We start from the raw sequence: 19,524 nt of genomic DNA on the forward strand, positions 1-19,524 counted from the left end.
AAAAAGGTAAATAAATAATATATGAAGCCATTTATAATAATCGATATTTAAAACAATTTAAAAATAAACAACATAAAACAGTTTCATGGTAATATATAAAAAGTAAATAAATCAAATAGTTTAAAATAAATAATATTTAAAAGGGTTTAAGATAAATAACATGTAAAAGAGAAATTTGAAATAAATAATGTATACATATGTAAGTATAAGATAAATAATATGAAAGAAAAATCTTAAAATGGATAATAAATAAAATATATTAAAATAAATAAATAGAGTTTAAAATATATATATATATATAAAACAATTTAAAATAAATAGTTTAAAATATATAATATATAAAAGGAAATCTGGAGTAAAAGAATGTATATGTAAAAAAGGTCTACATATAAATATTATACATATAAAAATATTTAAAATAGATAATATAAATGTATACATGTAAAAGTTTAAAATAATAATATACAAAACTTACAACAAATAATTAAAAAATTAAAAAAATAAATAAATATGTATATATAATATTTAAAACAAATAATATATATAAAACTATTCAAAATAAGTGACATAAAACAATTCAATACAAAAGTTTAAAATAAATAAAATGATTTTAAATAAATAGAAAAAGTTTAAATTCACACCAATAAGGGCTTGATTGAAAATAAGATGAAATTTTAAGGTCCAAATTCGAAAAAGATAAACGTAAGTATATAAAAGAGGGACTAAATCATAAGTGAAATAAAATTAAAGAGACAAATTTAAGGAAAATAAAAAGGAAATAGGATTGGATTAAAGGAAAACAGAAAAGTAGAGGGGCTTTAAGAATAAATAACCCAAAAGCTAAAGAAACGCGCAGATCCTTCATCGGTCGGGTCGGGTCGCACGGGTATGGACTAAAACGACGCCGTTCTGGCACTTAAATGGCCAAGGTGAAACAGTACCATTTCACTTGGCTATTTAAGTAAAAAAAAATTTCAAAAATTCATTTGAGCCCCCCTTTAAAAAAAAAACTGAAAATCCTTTCTCCTTTTTCCCTCAAGCCTTTGGGCCGACCATAGCTCCGGCGCCGGGCCACCATGACGGTCACCGGTCACCGGTGGTGGCGCCACCGTACACGGTGGCCGGAGTTTATCCAAAGCCACCAACTTGAGCGCTCTAACGCTCAAAGTCCCGATTCGAGTCTATTTTCATGAAAACTCAACCCAAAAAAAGGAAAAGACAAGAAACCTTTCGAATTTTCGTCCTCTTTACTGAGAACGACTATTCATCATCGGGAACGGAGACCTCCCCCACTTCGCGTGTTGAAACCTCAGGTAAACTTTTACCCCTTTTTTATTTTAAAACTATTTCTTTAAACAGAATGAAAATATTGAAAAAAAACACCTTTTGAAACTTTTTGCTTTCGATTCTCTGATATCTCGTGTAATACAACGTTCTTTGTATTTAAAAAAATCCCCCCATTTACATTCTTGGTTTCAGGCTTTTATAGCCGAGAACATACATTGTTTATTATTTGCCTACTATTCCTTTTGTTGTTTCTTGCTCTGTTGTCTGTCGTGTTTCTTCTTTTGTCCTTTTTACAGGAGCGCAAAGGGGTCAATGGAGGCGGATATTCTGGCTTTTTGTCGTTTTGGCACGAGGAGGGCAGGCCTCGGGCGTTGAACGTGCTGGTGAGGTATGTGGGAAGCGGCGCAAGGCTGCTAGGGTTCTTGACCCTTTTTCCTTTGCTGAAAATGTTCAGCTTTGGGCCATTTTGGGCTTGTCCTAGTTTTGGGTCAAATTGTAAAATTTTGGGCTTGTATGGACTGTTAAAAACTTGGACTTTATTTTGTTGTATTTCTTAATAATGGGCCGGGCAAATTTGGGCCCGTACAATAATTATATGAACATATCATTTAAATTAAGAGATTATTTAATATATTTACCAAATTTACTAATACTTTAATTTACTATATTATTGCTTCACTCTTTAACATAGATTGTTGTAATTCACTTACCATTTACTTTCTTTAACACTTATTTCATTAATCACATATCTCTTTTTCTTAAAATTCTTTAATCACTTACCAGTTGTCTTTCTTATGAGTCGATAGCCCATAGTTAACTCAATTGAACAAGTAAGATATGTGGAAAAAACACTATAATGTACCAAAGTGCAAAATCATTGAAATGCTCCAAAGAGCCACTATCATTTGCACCGAAGTGTCACTGTCATTTGCGTATATGATAAATTCCTAATGGCATGTCATCTATATCCAACATGTTCATATCTTGTCTACTTGGGCATTTATATTGTCATTTTCATCGCTATCACTTATCATTTAATGGCATATAAAACTTTACACTCTTATAATTGAGTCTTTATTTTCATAAAAATCAATATTCATTAAATTAACATTTTAATACCACTTATAATTAAATTCACTATCACTAGCACTTTAATAAAGTTCCCCATAAATACTTTATTACTCATATAAAATTTTGGTCACTTTACTATCTAGTCTTTTTTGCATAAACTTCACTTTACTTACTTTACAATCTTTTCAATTTAGTCCCTGCTAGTATATATTTTCATTAATCACCATCCTCTCACTTAGTATTCACTTATATTCTATATATCATTAAAATTGAATATTTTATTTCAAAATTTTAACACACTTAGTCACTTTTGTATATTTTACAAATTTGTCCTTTTCAATATGAAATTCAAGTATCACTAGAAATTCACTTGAATATCGCTTTGTAATTGTTTCACTAAAACTTAATACTCCATTTAAGCTATTTATCATAATATTTTATTTTGTACTTAGATTTTTCAATTTAGTCCCTATTGCCAAGAAATTTATTTTCACTACATAATCACTGTAAACTAATTCTCTTCCATGTAATACTTCACTTAAATAATTCTTTCTAACATTTTTAATATTTGTAGTAATTTCTAAGTATCTTGCAATCTAGTTTTTAACATTATAAAATTTCAATAATTATTATAATATCCTTCTAACATCACATATCAATTTTTTTTGCACTCCACTAAATCTCACAAAATTTACAATTTAGTCCTTAGCATCATGAAAATTCAATATTTACTATAATTTCACTTTAACATCACTTAATGTTCAATTTACCATTATATCACACTTCAATTAATCTTTCTCTCATAATATTTTGTTGTACATATCAAATCATTTTACATTTTATTTTACTAATTTATCACAAATTTCATAAGATTTACATTTTAGTCCTTAGGTGGCAAGAAAATTTAGGGTACTTGCCTCTCTTCAACCTTTAATCACTTGTTTTTCTCTCTTCTTTACTACTTGGAGCTAATAAGGGAAAAGTTAAAATTATGGATTGGTATTATGGATTGGTCCCTAAAGAATCCACTCATCTCATATTTTGAATAGGTAGGTTCATATGGAACTTACTATCTCACTTTGTGTTATACGTGTAATCTTGTGTTTAATTCGATATGTATATGTTTGAATATAGTTGAAATTTTAGTGAAATTGGCATTATGGCTTGTAATGGATTGAATTGAAATATTATGTGATGAATGACTATTACATAATAATACAGGGTACAAATGTGAAAATACACATGATTACATGATAAAAAAAATTAAAGATGTGCCCTTTTACAGGGTGTGATATGTATACGTGATCAATTACAATGATGATATTGAAATATGTGAAATTGATGCCCATATGAACTTAGTAAAATGTTAGGATACAATTGACGTGCTAATAAGATCTTATGTGCACTTGTATGGAGATTATTACAAACTTTAACGAGATGCAACTTTTGTTGCGGATCCTCTGGTATTATATGACACATGTTTAGCTTGGACAAGTAACTTAATGTGTTGTGGTAAAGGTTTAGCCTGGACAGGTAACCTGATAAAAATTCAACTCAGACGAGCAACTTGGTGTTGTGTGGTGTGGTGTAGATAACTCATGTATTCGAGTCCGTTTTACTAAAATTCCATTCGGAGAAACAACATGAATGATTCCATTAGGAGAAACAACATGAATGAAATTAAAAACATGAAAATATGATGAAATGGACTTGGTAACCAATTTGATATATCATTGAAATGATTTATATGTAAATGGTACATCTTTATAAGTTGATTATAGAAAATGTGATTGAAAGGAATCATGTATACTTGGTAAAATCTTATGGATTGTTAATTGAATATGTTATTGTGATAGGTTATGTAAAAATAACATGAATTGATATGTTTAGAGTTGATAATAATTATGTATGTATAGATATATGCTCACCTTATTTTATTGATGTTGTAATGTGCCATGATCTAGCCAACATTATTTACAATAATCAAAACGTGATTGAATTAATATCAAATTAGTCCATTATCAATACTACCAATCAAAAGCGACACTCTTAACAACATTTAAAGGTGTTTGATATTGTAAAAAGTTATTATTGTTGAGGCCCAATTTTGAACAAAAAAATAAAACCTAAACTTACCCAAACCCCAATTACATCAGCCCATTTTAACCAAATCCCTAAACCCAAATAATTAAACCCTAGCCCAATTAACCCAAACCTAAACAAAACAAAAAACCTAGCTTCAGCCGTGTGCGCCTCTGCCACCGTTGCCCACACGCCATCGCCAACCTCCATGCTTCTCTGACACCACCTGCCTCTACCAGCATTACTCTTGTTCCATCACCTACAAAAAGAAGGACGAACACGTAATAAACAGTAGCCAAAGCAATGTAAAATTGGCTATAAAGCCACCAAAAATCGAATGTAAAGGGGAGGTCTTTTGGAATACAAAGAAAACATTGTATTGCAATAATAATAAAAAAATAAGATTTTTTAACAAAAAAGAGAGCAGAGATCGAAGCAAAAATAAATAAAAAAAGCAGTCAAATACAAAGAAAATACAAAAACAGAGACAATCAATCAAAAGAGAGAAATAAACTTTCTAAAGGTGACCTTTTTATTTTCGGTTTTTAAAGCGTTATTTATTTTTGTTTCTTCATTTTTTTTATATATATACGAAAATAAAAGGAAGAAGAAAATAAACTTACCTAAATTGCCTCACAGTCACGTCGCCGGAGTCTCCTTCTCTGTCGCCGAGACCGAGGTCAAAGGGAATAAAAGGAAAACTTTTTTCTTCCAATCGTGGGCTAAGAATGCCTGGCTTCCAAATGAGGGATAAAAGAATGAGGGTTAGGGATTTGTTTTGATTTTTTGTAGAAAATGGCAAATGGCCATTCAAAATGATTTTTTAAGTTTTAATAACTAATGAAACGGCATCACAAACCTTAGGCCAAGCATGTTTCTGCTTTTGGGACAAATTGTGCAAATGGTCCTTCCTCCTTTCTGGTCCTTTCAAATCAGCTCATTGTTACTTTTAAATTTTGCCCACAATATTATTTTAATTACATTTTAGTACTTGTTAGAATGGCACCGTTTTGATGTGTAGGAATATTCCCAATTCGGTCCTCCACTTTTGCGCGTATTTCATTTCGGTCCCTTTTTTGTTTATTCATCTATTTTCTTATGTTTTAGACTCTGAATTTTATTTTAATCCCAATCTAATCCTTTATTTAACTTAAAGCTTATTTTATATGTATGATTGTTTTGTCTAGTTTATTTATTTATTTATCTTCCTTTAATTTTTAAATGGTTATTATTTTCACTTTATTTGCATTCTGTATTTTATGCCTTTAATTTTTTTTTCTTCCATCGGTTATTATAGTTATTATTATCATATTATTTATACATCTATTTGTTATATTATATCCCTCACATATATATTAAGGATTTTAATGCTTAATTTCTAAATATTTGTTGTTCTTATTATCTTCATTTAAATATTTGTTATTTTTATCATTTTCACGCTACTAATATTTATTTATTTGTCTATCCATCTATTATTCATTTCTTTATATATATATTTCCCCGTATCTCCCTTTCATTATTTTCCTTTTACTTTACTATTTTTATTATCATATTATTAAATTAATTAGCTTTGCATTATTATTACTATTACTATTATATTTCTTTTATATTTATTTATCTATTCTTTTTTTCTTACATACATTTATTTTACTTTGTTTTGCCATTTATTTATATCCCCTTTATGATTTTAAAACTTTGGATTTTATTATTATATTATTATTTTTCTCAACCTTCACATATTTTTATTATTATCTAATATATTATTATACCTATTTTCACCCATATTATATTTATTATTAATATTAGTATATATTTTATTATACGTGTATATATATACTTTTTATATATAGTATTATTTTTATATATCATTATTGTAGCGACGTAAAAATTTTGGTTTGGGGTCGCTAATTGTGGCAATCTAGTGAAAAAGTTTGAAAACTGAAGTTTGATTTTAAAATAAAGAGGGAGTCGCCACCGATCCTTTTCCTAGGTGTGATCGGACACCTATTAGATTCATTTTTTTTAAAACAAAAGGAAGGCTGGATTTAGGTCTACGTTAAAAGCCAGAGGAAAATTAGGGTTCGGGAGTCGGTTACGCGCGAGGAAGGTATTAGCACCCTCGCGACGCCCAAAAATTGGCATCTTATAAACACATGTTGTCTTAATTTTCAAAAATGCGAATTCAATGTAAAGTTTAGTTATGATCCGAAAAAAACGAGAAATTTTAGTTTATTCCGGTTTTTGAGAAGGGTATATCGTTTTAACACGAGTCAATTGATGTTCACCCAACATAGTGATGAACTCAATGACTTAATGTTAAATCGGTATATTGCCTTGATTAGTAATTAAAACATAAAAGATATTCATGAAATAAGAATAAATCAAAGAAGCAAACAATGACATTATCAATGAAAAATGTTAACATAATACTAGAGCAGTAGCAAAACAGTAATAATAATATTTGAAAGAGAAATAAAACCAAACATGAATAAATATAAAGTACATTTAGTAATAATAATATATATAATATTTCGGGCATAAAATAAAGTAACCTATATAAAGCAAACTTCAAATAAACAATATGTTAAATGAAATAAGATGAATAATACAAAAAAAATAAATAACAAGAACACTTTAAAATAATTTACCAAAGAGCTTAAAATGTGTAAAAGAAAAATTTAAAATATTGTTCAAAAATAAAAATATATATAAATCCAAAATAATATTTATGAAATTTTTTTTAATAAATACCTATATAGTCTTAAAATTAATAATAATAAAGGTTTACAATAAATAATAAAAGAGTTCAAAATAATTTTCATATAAAATAATATAACTAAGTAATATATAAAAATTTTAAAAAGAGAATTTAGTTCAAATGACATATAAAATATTTAGAAAGAATAACGTAAGAAAAAAGAAATTTGATGTAAGATAATGCATAGAAAAATGTTTAAATAAAAGATATATATATAGGTATACATGTAATAATCTAAAATACCAAGATACGTATAAGAATCTAAAAATAAATACTACATATGATGATTAAATGAAATGATATATATAAAATATTTAAAATTGGTAATAATTTAAAATGCATGATGTGTTCAAAAATAATAATAATAATAATAATAATAATAATAATAATAATAATGTAGATAGATACATAAAAAATGATATAATAATAATAAACTAAGGAATAACAATATACTAATAATAAAAATATAAACAACAAAAACATAGCAATAGCAATAATAATAATGGAATGAAGGTGATAATAATAATATCAAATAATATGCAAGAAAATAAAATACAATTATAATACCATAATATCAAATAATAAAATAAAATATAAAAGAAAAGGACGAAAAGGGGCTAATTTGAACTCTAGACAGAAATTCGGGGTGAAAATAATAAAATAAAAAGAAATGGGACCGAATTGCTAATATGCGTAAGTTTTAAAGCCAAATTAAAAAGGAAGTGAAATAAATGTGGCATGATTGAATGTTTACGCAAATGAGAAGGACCTAATGTACAATTCCCTCATTTTCAATTAAAAGGCACATATTAGGCCTGTTAAACGGGTTAAAGTGCAGGCCTTTTGTTTCAAATAACTTAAAACCCTTTTTTTATTTTGTGTTTCCAGCCCCCATTTCGAAAAGCAAAAAAAAAAACAGAGAGTTTCTTGGCTCTCTCTCCCTCATTTCCCCTTTTGCTAGGGTTTATACCCATCATTGCCGCCGCCATGGAGCCACCGTAAGTGGTGGTCGGGGTTGCTTGAATGGGGGCTTTTGACCCCGATTTTGGGGGCGCCTGAAGGCCCTATTTTCTTAGCCCGAAAATCTGAAGGGAGAGACCCCCATTTTCCTTTTTGAGAGCCGATTTCAACGACGGAGTAGGGCTCCGATGTCGCGGCTCCGAAGTTCAGGTAAGTCCCCTTTCTACCTTTTTTATTTTTTTGTTTTAAAACTGATTTTTTGAACAAAAAAATGAAAATAAAAAATAAAGAAACAAAAAAAAAGGAAATAAAATTCAACCTTTTTTATGTGCTTTTTTTTTTTGCTTTTGATTTGCCAAAATTCGTGATACAATTTTTGTTTATTGAATCCCCCACCTTTACAAATGTTTATTTCTCAGCTTTATAGCTGACTATAAAACTAGGAAAATATTATTTATCTTTTGTCCCGTTCTGTTTGGTCTGCTTCTGTCTTTGCAGGGTATGGAGGGGTTGGTGGGAGTGTGTGATGGTGTTGGCAGAAGCATGGGCGATGGCTAGGTATGGGGTGACCAGGGATGGTGCTGGTGTCAGAGGAGTAGAGGAGGCTGAAGAGGGGAGAGCGGCTGAAGACTTTGGTGGCTAGGGTTTGCTGCTGAAAATTTTAGATAGTGGGCTTGGGTTGTTAGGGTTTGTAAATTGGGCTCAGGTAGTTTTAGGATTGGGCTAGGTTAGTTTAGGGTATTGGGCTAGATTAGTTGGGTCAATCGGGTTTGGGTTGTAAGAGGGGGCAATGGGCTTGGTATTAGTGGGCCAAAATTGGCCTACTACAGCTGCCCCTCTTTGCTCATTGTCGTGTAACGGGAATAGAGCAAAGACACAAAGAAAGGCCAATTTTGCCTGGTCTTGCTGGGTCTTGGTGCTCTTCTAGTTCAGATAATCTTCTTCCAGTCCACTGCATCTTGTAGCTTTAGATTCAATCCACTACATCTTCTGACATATGCCTTGTAGCTTCGATCTACTCCAATGTAATCTTCAAGGATATGAGATTTGTGGCTTTGATCTGCTTCCATGCTGCTTCAGAAAGATGAGGTCTACAGCTTTAATCTGCTCTTTTATCGCTTCTGTGAGATGAAATTTGCGATCTTCTCTTCTGTAACTCTAGCAAGGCAAGATCTGATATTCTCGATCAGCTCCACTCTGCAACTTCAGAGAGTTAAGACTTGCAACTTTGACCTGCTCCATTGCAACTTCAGGGAGGCCACATTTGGTGTCTTTCATCAACTTCAATCTTTATTCTTACATGGCATGTGATCTTGAGCCCAACTCATTTCTCACAATATGAATTGACTCTTTAAAAACAGACATTAAAAACAAAAATTAAAGATATCTCAACATGTGAACTGAGGCTCAACTCACTTTTCGCAATATGAGTTGATTTTTTTTGACAACAGAAATTGAAATTACCTCAGCGTGTTCTGAGGTTCAACTCACCTCTCGCAATATGAGTTGATTTTGAAAAAAAGTAGAAATTAAAAGGTTCAACCCACCTCTCGCAATATGAGTTGATTTTTGAAAACAGAATTTGCCAAACAGATTTTGAAAATACCTCGGCATGTGACCCGAGGTTCAACTCACCTCTCGCAATATGAGTTGAAACTAAAACACACAAAAAATTGAAAATACCTCAGCGTGCCCCTAGGCTCAACTCACCTCTAGCAATATGAGCTGATTTTGAAAAGTAGAAATTAAAAGGTTCAACCCACCTCTCGCAATATGAGTTGATTTTTTTTGAAAGTAGAATTTGAAAATACCTCGGCGTGCCCCGAGGCTCAACTCACCTCTCGCAATATGAGTTGATTTTTGAAAAAACAGAAATTGAAATTACCTCAGCGTGTTCTGAGGCTCAACTCTCGCAATATGAGTTGATTTTGAAAAACAAAAATTGAAATTACCTCAGCGTGTCCTGAGGCTCAACCCATTTCTCGCAACATGAGTTGAAATTTGGAAAACAAAAATTGAAATTATCTCAATGTGTCTTGAGGCTCAACTCATTTCTCGCAATATGAGTTGAATTTTGAAAAGAAAAAATTGAAAATACCTCAACGTGTCTTGAGGCTCAACTCATTTCTCGCAATATGAGTTGAATTTTGAAAACAGAAATTGAAATTACCTCAACGTGTCTTGAGGCTCAACTCATTTCTCGCAATATGAGTTGATTTTGAAAAACAAAAATTGAAATTACCTCAGCGTGTCCTGAGGCTCAACCCATTTCTCGCAACATGAGTTGAAATTTGGAAAACAAAAATTGAAATTACCTCAATTTGTCTTGAGGCTCAACTCATTTCTCGCAATATGAGTTGAATTTTGAAAAGCAAAAATTGAAAATACCTCAACGTGTCTTGAGGCTCAACTCATTTCTCGCAATATGAGTTGAATTTTGAAAACAGAAATTGAAATTACCTCAACGTGTCTTGAGGCTCAACTCATTTCTCGCAATATGAGTTGATTTTCCTTGGAAAGCATGAATATTAAACATCAAAATACCAAAACCAGTCCTTTGGTAGAACTCGGGTGTCTTTTCCTTTGATTCAGTACGACTCTCATTCAAGATTTCTTGCTTTACTGGATTACCTGTATATGCCATGCATGATGTCATCATGATATGCACGTGTTTGTCTTAAATGTCTTTATGCCTACATGATTATGCAGTGTTCCTTAAGCATATTGGTCGTATGTCATTTTCGCCATGATTGTTGAGGATCTGCGTTCATTGCTTTGATTCTCGACCTTCTCTTCAGGCCTCATACCTGTCTTCGAGCTTTACGAGTAATCGACGTTTCTCAGATATCACCCTTTTGCCCTTGGTTAAACTTTGTTCTTGCTTTGAAGATCTTGCACTTATCAAATTCTTATCCGGGTAATGCTTGACATTTCTTTTGTTTAGAGTATGTCATTTCACTATTTATCATTAAATAAACACATAATGAGATGCATGAAAATGGTCAGGTAAGGACAAAAAGGATATCTCATATTCCTTTATTTCAAATGCGGCAAACAAAGAAAGTTAACCAATGAGAGTAAAAATGTCAAAAAGAAAGAAAAGGCAGTATTCAACGGATACAAATGCTCTAGATATTCAACACATGAACTCTTCCACGTTCCTCAATCAATAATCTTTTCGAGCATGGCTTCTTGCGTAGAAAATTTTGAGCTTTCAGAAGTGCTTCAAATACTGTAGTCTCACTACTTGACCTATCGTTCGACCGCCAGGTTTGTTTCATTAGGACGCCCTCTCGGGTTTTCATCCTAATCTTTTTGTACTAATCAAGACGCCCTTTTCGGGTTTTCGCCCTGATCCCCCCCCCTTTTTTTTAGATGCCATTTTCGGGTTTTCATCTTAAGCATAATATTTCTTCACCGCATCTGAATTCACCGGATTCGGTAACTCCTTCCCGTCCATCTCGGTAAGGATTAAAGCTCCTCCCGAGAATGCCTTTTTTACAACGTATGGTTCTTCCCAATTTGGTGCCCATTTTCCTCGCAGGTCTTTTTGTATTGGGAGAATCTTTCTCAGAACGAGTTCTCCTTCATGGAACTCTCTTGGTCGTACCTTCTTGTCATGGGCTGCGATCATTCTCTTTTGGTACATTTGCCCATGACAAATTGCCCTTAGACATATTTCTTCAATGAGGTTCAACTGATCATATCGAGCTCGAAACCATTCTGCTTCTTCTAACTTTGATTCCATCAATACTTGCAGAGAGGGGATCTCAACCTCGATAGGTAGCACAGCTTCCATTCCATAGACTAGAGAGAAAGGAGTTGCTCCCGTAGATGTTCGCACAGATGTACGATATGCAAACAAAGCAAATGAAAGTTTCTCGTGCCAATCTTTATATGTCTCAGTCATTTTCCCAATGATCCTCTTAATGTTCTTGTTAGCTGCTTCAACAGCCTCGTTCATCTTTGGACGATAGGGCGAGGAATTATGATGCTTTATTTGGAACTGCTCGCACACTTCTTTCATTAACTTATTGTTCAGATTCGTGGCATTATCTGAGATGATTCTTTCAGGCAAACCATATCGGCAAATGATTTCCTTTTTCAAAAACTTGCACACTGCAGTCCTCGTCACATTGGCAAACGAAGCGGCTTCAATCCATTTTGTGAAGTAATCGATAACCACAAAAATGAATCGATGTCCATTTGAAGCTTTTGGAGAAATTGGCCCTATGACATCCATGCCCCACATTGAAAAAGGCCACGGAGAAGTCATGACATGAAGGGGTGAAGGGGCTACATGAATTTTATCGCCGTAGATTTGACATTTGTGGCATTTTCTGGCAAAATTGATGCAGTCACTTTCCATTGTCAGCCAATAATAACCGAGTCTCATGATCTTTATGGCCATATTGAAACCATTGGCATGCGTTCCGCAAATTCCCTCATGGACCTCTTCAAGTATTTTTCTGGCTTCAACATCATCCACACATCTCAAAAGCATCTGATCCTTTCCTCTTTTATACAGGATATCCCCATCAAGAACAAATCCCGCTGCCATTCTTCTAATTGTTCTTTTATCGTTCTCATTTGCTTGTTCGGGATACCTTTGATTCTTGATATATTCTAAGATATCATGGAACCAAGGCCGTCCGTCTACTTCTTTCTCAATGCCACAGTAGTGTGCAGGGACCTCGTATATGCTCATTTTGAGGGGCATTATTTCTGCTTCTCTACTTGCTTTGAACATTGAAGCCAAAGTGGCTAGGGCATCAGCCGGTTGGTTCTCTTCTCGTGGGAAGTAATGAAAAGTTATTTCTTTAAATTCCTTGATCAATCCAGCCACTAAATCGCTGTACTTAATCAATTTTGAGTCCTTCACTTCCCATTCTCCACGGATTTGGTAAATCACTAGGGCTGAGTCCCCGTACACCTCCAAGATCTCGATGTTTCGTTCGATAGCTGCACGAAGCCCCATGATACAGGCCTCATATTCTGCGATATTATTGGTACAGAAGAAGTTCAGTCTTGCAGTGAACGGATAATGATTCCCGTCTGGTGATACCAGGATTGCTCCAATTCCATGCCCTAAAGCATTTGACGCACCATCAAAGCACATCTTCCATGACTTCTCTTTTGATGACTCGGATTCTATTTTTGTGATGCACATTAAGTCTTCTTCTGGGAAATCGAATCTTAAAGGCTCATATTCCTCTGTCGTTCGAGTTGCTAAGAAGTCAGCTATTGCGCTCCCTTTTATCGACTTCTGACTTACATAGGCAATGTCATATTCCGAAAGAAGGATCTGCCATCGTGCCATTCTTCCTGATAGTGCCGGCGATTCCATCATGTATTTTATTGGGTCCAGCTTTGAAATTAGCCATGTCGTGTGATACAACATATATTGTCTGAGTCTCCGAGCTACCCAAACCAGAGCGCAACAATATTTCTCAATGGACGAATATTTTACCTCATATTCAGTGAACTTTTTGCTGAGGTAGTAGATCGCCTTTTCTTTTCTCCCTGACTCATCATGTTGCCCCAGTACGCAACCCATTGAGTTTTCAAACACGGTCAGGTACAAAATTAAGGGTTTTCTAGGGGTCGGTGGTACTAGCACAGGAGGATTAGACAGATACCGTTTTATCTTATCGAAGGCCACTTGGCACTCCTCGTTCCATTCTCCCGGGTTATGTTTTCGAAGGAGTCGAAAAATTGGGTCGCATTGGTTGGTAAGTTGAGCAATGAATCGAGCAATGTAATTCAACCTCCCTAAAAATCCCCTGACTTCCTTTTCTGTGCGCGGGGGAGGTAATTCTTGGATGGCTTTTATTTTATCTAGATCAACTTCGATACCTCTTTCACTAACAATGAAGCCTAGCAATTTTCCCGAGGTAGCCCCGAATGTACATTTGGCTGGATTAAGCTTTAGCTGAAACTTTCACAGCCTTTCGAACAACTTCTTGAGATTCATTACATGTTCTTCTTCTCCTCGAGATTTAGCAATCATATCATCGACGTAGACCTCTATTTCCTTATGCATTATGTCATGGAATAATGTCACCATAGCCCTCTGATATGTTGCCCTAGCATTCTTTAACCCGAATGGCACCACCTTGTAGCAGAACGTTCCCCACATTGTTATGAAGGTAGTTTTCTCCATATCCTCAGGGACCATCTTGATCTGATTATACCCCGAGAATCCATCCATGAAAGAAAATAATGAATGTTTTGCTGTGTTGTCCACCAACGTGTCAATATGTGGCAAGGGAAAATTATCTTTTGGGCTTGCTCGATTCAGGTCACGGTAATCCATGCACATTTGTACTTTTCCATCTTTCTTTGGTACCGGGACTATGTTAGCCACCCATTCTAGATATTTGGAGACTTGTAGGAAGCCAGCGTCAAATTGCTTCTTCACTTCCTCTTTTATTTTCAACAGCATTTCGGGCCTCATCCGTCTTAATTTTTGCTAGATGGGCTTGCATTCTGGCTTTAATGGGAGCTTATGGACCACTAAATCTTCATCTAGCCCTAGCATGTCCTGGTATGACCACGCGAAAACATCTTTGTATTCGCGGAGTAAAGTGATCAAACTATGCCTGGTACTTTCTGAAATAGAAGTCTCAATCTTCACTTCTTGTTTCCTCTCTTCAGTGCCCAAATTTATTGTTTCCACAGATTCTTCATGAGGCAGAATCTGTTTATCCTCTTGTTCCACCATCCTTAACAATTCAGGAGATGAGACATAATCTTCAGCATTTTCTTCGGCTTCAAATTCTCCTAAGCAAACAGCCTTCTCAAAATCAATTTCAAGATTCGTAACGGGCTTATTCATGTCATCAATATCTGAGCACCTGAAAGTTGAATGGAAAAGGAAGCTATAGGGGGACATCCAAGTATTGGAAACAACAAACAAATGTTATGTCATGGCAATGAGGCAAATGTAAGGATGAGAAAATGATTATGAAATTAGTGATAATGCAAAAAATCGTGACAAAATGCATCTTCATTGATATTCATTTAAACGATAAAGAGCGAATGCAAACTCTTACAAAAGAATTCTATTATATCTAAGGACACAATAGAAGGTTGATGTTTAGCATTACTCTGAAGGCTTATAAACTACAAGAAGCTCCTCAGCAATCCAATTGTTCAACATGAAACCAGGAGGGCAAGGGCGTATCCTCGAGACATCTTTACTTGCACCAGCTTCTTTGTCAATGACATTTATACTGACATTCTGAAAATCCCTTTCAATTAATCCCAGCATGTTTCGTGGATCATCTTGTCCAGGGTACATCATTCCCGCAGATGTAAATGTTTTTGACAAAGGAGGGTACACTATTGGTTCCCATTCTGGTTCTCAACCCAAAGTTCTTGCAATTCTTCTCTCTTGATCCTTCTTCCACTGTCTTCTTCTTTGGCGCATGTCAGGCTGGAACCCCAAACCGTATCGGGCCTTGTGGTGCACTGGCTTTAAAGCCCTCACTATTCCTTGCAGATGTCTCCCTAAACCTCTTCTCGCACGAGCTCCCCTTCCTACGGTCAACTTGACACCCATTCTGGTATTTTTCGACAGTTTTGGCATCGAAATTCTATTTCCCTCAGCGACGAAAGTGGCATTGATGAATTCAATAGATCGAAAGGAACATTCCACTGCGTCCTTGCTTACTTCCAGGTATGGCGCATCAGCAGAGATAGATGCGACGATGTCTTCTTCGCCCTCGACTGTGACCAAACAGCCATCCATGATGAATTTCACCTTTTGATGGAGGGATGATGGGACTGCTCCAGCGGAATGAATCCAAGCTCTTCCCAAAAGGCAGTTATAAGAGGGTGTAATGTCCATGACTTGGAATTCGATCTCATAGATGTAGGGGCCCACTTCCAAAGGGATTTCGATCTTTCCCATGACTTCGCGCTTCGTCCCGTCGAATGCCCTTACCATGGAATGACAGGGCTTTAAGTAGGACAAATCCATAGGTATTCTGGAAAGTGTAGCCAATGGCATAACATTTATTGCTGACCCATTATCGATGAGTACGTTCGGTATTATGTAGCCCTTGCAGCGGGTCGTGATATGCAGCGCTTTCACCGAGCCTCTACCATTTGGCGGTATCTCATCATCACTAAAAGAGATGAAGTTGTCCGCATTCAGATTGTTTACCCACCTATCAAGCTTTTCGACAGATATGTTGTTGGCCACGTAAGCTTGATTTAACACCTTCAATAAAGCGTTCCGGTGTGGCTCTTAATTTAATAGTAGAGATAGAACTGAGATTTGTGCTGGCTGCTTGCTCAATTGTTCCACCACACTATATTCGCTGTGCTTAATAAATTTCAAGAATTCTTGAGCTTCTTCCTCATTCACAGGCTTTTTAGTTTCTTGCACGGGTGGAATTTCTTGCTCGACTTCGACCTCGTACATCACTGCTTTCCCTTTTTGCTTCGAGTCGCTACTTTTCTTTACCAGTTCAACTTCTTTAGAATAGCATCGTCCACTTCGAGTAAAATGACCTACCTCCCCAACATCTTCAATTATGGCTTTGGACTTTTCAACTTCCGGTGTAACGATATTAACATCATATCTCCACGGTACTGTTTTGTTGTCCTTATACGGGAAAGGAGATGGTACTTCAATTACCATCTGTGGTTTCAATGGCTCTCTCATCGCGTCGTAATAAATTACCAACGGTCGATCAGCACTATAAGGGGGCCCTGATGATTGGCTATCAGAGACGCATACTTCTCTTTCGTTGGCATCTTCACTCTTGTTAAGGACCTTGATCTCCTTATTATTCATCCGGTCTTGAAGTAACCTTTTAAAGTCCTCGCACGACTGAATGTCATGTCCAACAATCCAATGAAAATTGTAAAAACTTTGACCTTCTTCTCCAAAAATTCTATCAGAGTGACAGAGCAATCCTTTCTTAACCAATACCTCTCAGATTTTCTGTAGAGGCGTCCTTATTTCTGATACACATCTTCTGACCTTCCATTCATCCTCTTTCCCTACTGTGCTCACATTCCCTTCGGTATGGTTAGGGAACGGGTTCCCCGTGGCGTTACTAGCACTATCGAATCGTAGGATACTCGCGTCAATGAGTCCTTGAACTCTCATTTTGAAAGCGAGACAGTTCTCAGTAGAGTGCCCTTGGTTCCCTGCATGGTATGCACAACTAGCGTTTGGATCGTACCACTTTGGGTATGGAGGTTTAAGGGGTGCCATGTAATGGGGAGAAATTAGCTGTTTTTCTAAAAGTTTTGGGTACAATTCCCCATACGACACAGGGATGGGGGTAAATTGCGGTCTCTCGAGATTATGCCTTGATTGGCTTTGGGCGGGTACCGTGTTTTGTGGGAAAGTGGTGACGGGTCTTTCGGTTGTTTGTGGCGTATACGGGGCAGGACGGATGTGGTGCTTGGTAGTAAGGGGTTTGAGGGGGATAATAGGAATTCAGGGGTGGATAATTTCGAGGTCGGGGTTGGTTAAGATACGAATTGGGAATGTAACGACTCCCAGTTCCCACCATGTGGGCTTCTGGCTCTTTCTTCCTTAAGGGTGCTGCTTTTCTTGAGCCTTCTGATCCTTCCATTCTACCGCTCTTGACGGCATTCTCTATGAGTTCACCGGATATTACAATATCCGCGAAATCTTTCGTGGCACTTCCCACTAATTTGTCATAAAATGGTGCCTTTAAAGTATTGATAAAGAGAACGATTATCTCCGTTTTTGTTAGTGGGGGTTCCACTTGAGCTGAGACATCTCTCCATCTCTGCGCATACTGTCTAAAGGTCTCTGATGGCTTTTTCTCCATCATTTGCAAGGTCATACGGTCTGGCACCATATCCGATACATGCTTGTACTGTTCGCAAAATGCTGATGCCAAGTCCTTCCAGGATCGAATCTTTTTTCTACTAAGTTGATTGTACCACCGAAGAGCTGACCCTGTTAGACTATCTTGAAAACAATGTATGATTAGTTTATCCTCGTTCACATAACCGGTCATTTTTCGACAGAACATAATGAGATGTGCTTTTGGGCACCTTGTCCCATCATACTTCTCAAAATCAGGCACTTTGAACTTCGGGGGCAAAATTAGATCAGGTACCAAACTGAATTCCTTGGCACCTAGTGCGGAGAAGACTTCAGTGCCTTTTATTGCTTTGAGTCTTTCCTCTAGACTCCTATATTTTGCGTCATGGTTATCCAATTTCAACTTGGCTACCTCAGCTGGGTCATCCAGATCTGGAACTAGTGGATTAGCAGAACTAGCCCCTGGGTTCGACGCTAACATTCCTTGCCCCAAATTAGTGGGTGGAGCAGGTGGCATAGGTCGATGTTCCAAGCCAGTGGGTTCCTCTTGAGTATACCCTCTTTGTATTGTATATGCGGGAGGTGGAGTGAATCCCGGGGGATAGAGTGGATCCTGATCATGGTGAATTCTTGACCGAGATTCCATAACATCGGGGTTCTGCATTTTTCCTTTGACCAAAGTTGTCATCATCTCCATCATTTTAGCCATCTGATCTCTTTGCTCGAGAGATTCCTCTCGAGATCTCACCATTAGGTCTCTCGTCTCTTGTTGCGATTTGGCCAGTTGCTCTTGTAATTCCTTTTGAGCCCTTTCCATCCTTTCAATTCTCTCATTGAATTCATTCTCCATTACTCTAGCTTGTCGGCGCGTTTTATACGGATGACGTGGTTCCAGTCTTGAAGTCTGGCAACTGCGAATTGTACGTTTTAACCTCAGCAAATGAGTATGGGATATGCAATGAATGAACTGATGCATGAATGAATGCATGAATGTCAAATGAATGTCAGTTATGAATGAAATGCAAGAAATTGGTGTTGATTTCAAGATAGCCCCATATTTAGGCATTTCATTTATCAACATAGTCTATTACAAAAAGTTCTCATTTTTCCAACAGTTACACAAATTTCCTAGCCACATTGCCTTGTTTCTTCACTTGCTCTAAAAACTCTGATATGCTCGATCTTTGGCTCGGAGGGAATTGGCAACTGAGAACTTCGGCTTCATCTGATAATTGAACAACTTGTATAGCTGCTTTACGAATTTCATTGATCAAGAAGTCAAGTTGCATTTCTTTTTCTTTGAGGGTTCCTTCATACGCGTGAATGTCCTTATCGTACTGCTCACTCTTTTCTTCTAGAGCCTTCAAGAGGTTATCTAATTGTTGTTGACGAGATTGCAGCATATTTTCTAGATCTCGTGTTTTCCTTTTTAATTCTTGATGTTCATACTGACTATTCGCCAATTTTGCAGCCACTATTTCATACTCGGCGTTCTTCCTTCTTAACTCTATCACAGCGCGCGCAGCCTTTTCCTCCTTTTTCTTTA

General features: G+C 35.8%; 1 protein-coding gene and 1 long non-coding RNA gene across 2 annotated transcripts; one reads left to right on the forward strand and one right to left on the reverse strand.

The window, feature by feature from the left end:
* Nucleotides 1-970: 970 nt before the first annotated feature.
* Nucleotides 971-1,904, forward strand: LOC107893207 (uncharacterized). The gene is made up of 2 exons (XM_016818138.2): nt 971-1,313; nt 1,584-1,904. The coding sequence occupies exons 1-2, from the start codon at nt 1,190-1,192 to the stop codon at nt 1,766-1,768; spliced, it is 309 nt and encodes a 102-aa protein (XP_016673627.1). The 5' UTR covers nt 971-1,189; the 3' UTR covers nt 1,769-1,904.
* Nucleotides 1,905-4,416: 2,512 nt separating this feature from the next.
* On the reverse strand, nt 4,417-5,270 carry LOC107894783 (uncharacterized). The gene is made up of 2 exons (XR_001683257.2): nt 5,064-5,270; nt 4,417-4,699 (listed from the first exon to the last, which is right to left on the reverse strand). It is a non-coding gene; the product is annotated as an uncharacterized lncRNA (long non-coding RNA).
* Between the last annotated feature and the right edge of the window lie 14,254 nt (nt 5,271-19,524).

The sequence above is a fragment of the Gossypium hirsutum genome, chromosome A13 (genome assembly GCF_007990345.1).
Source record: "Gossypium hirsutum isolate 1008001.06 chromosome A13, Gossypium_hirsutum_v2.1, whole genome shotgun sequence".
In the NCBI taxonomy this organism is placed as follows: Eukaryota; Viridiplantae; Streptophyta; class Magnoliopsida; order Malvales; family Malvaceae; genus Gossypium; species Gossypium hirsutum.

What these genes read in the sequence shown, in the direction of transcription:
- LOC107893207 (XM_016818138.2), top strand. Translation starts at nt 1,190, where the DNA reads ATGAAAACTCAACCCAAAAAAAGGAAAAGACAAGAAACCTTTCGAATT. An exon ending in TTCGCGTGTTGAAACCTCAG is followed by an intron (nt 1,314 to 1,583) that starts GTAAACTTTTAC and finishes TCCTTTTTACAG; the next exon opens with GAGCGCAAAGGGGTCAATGG.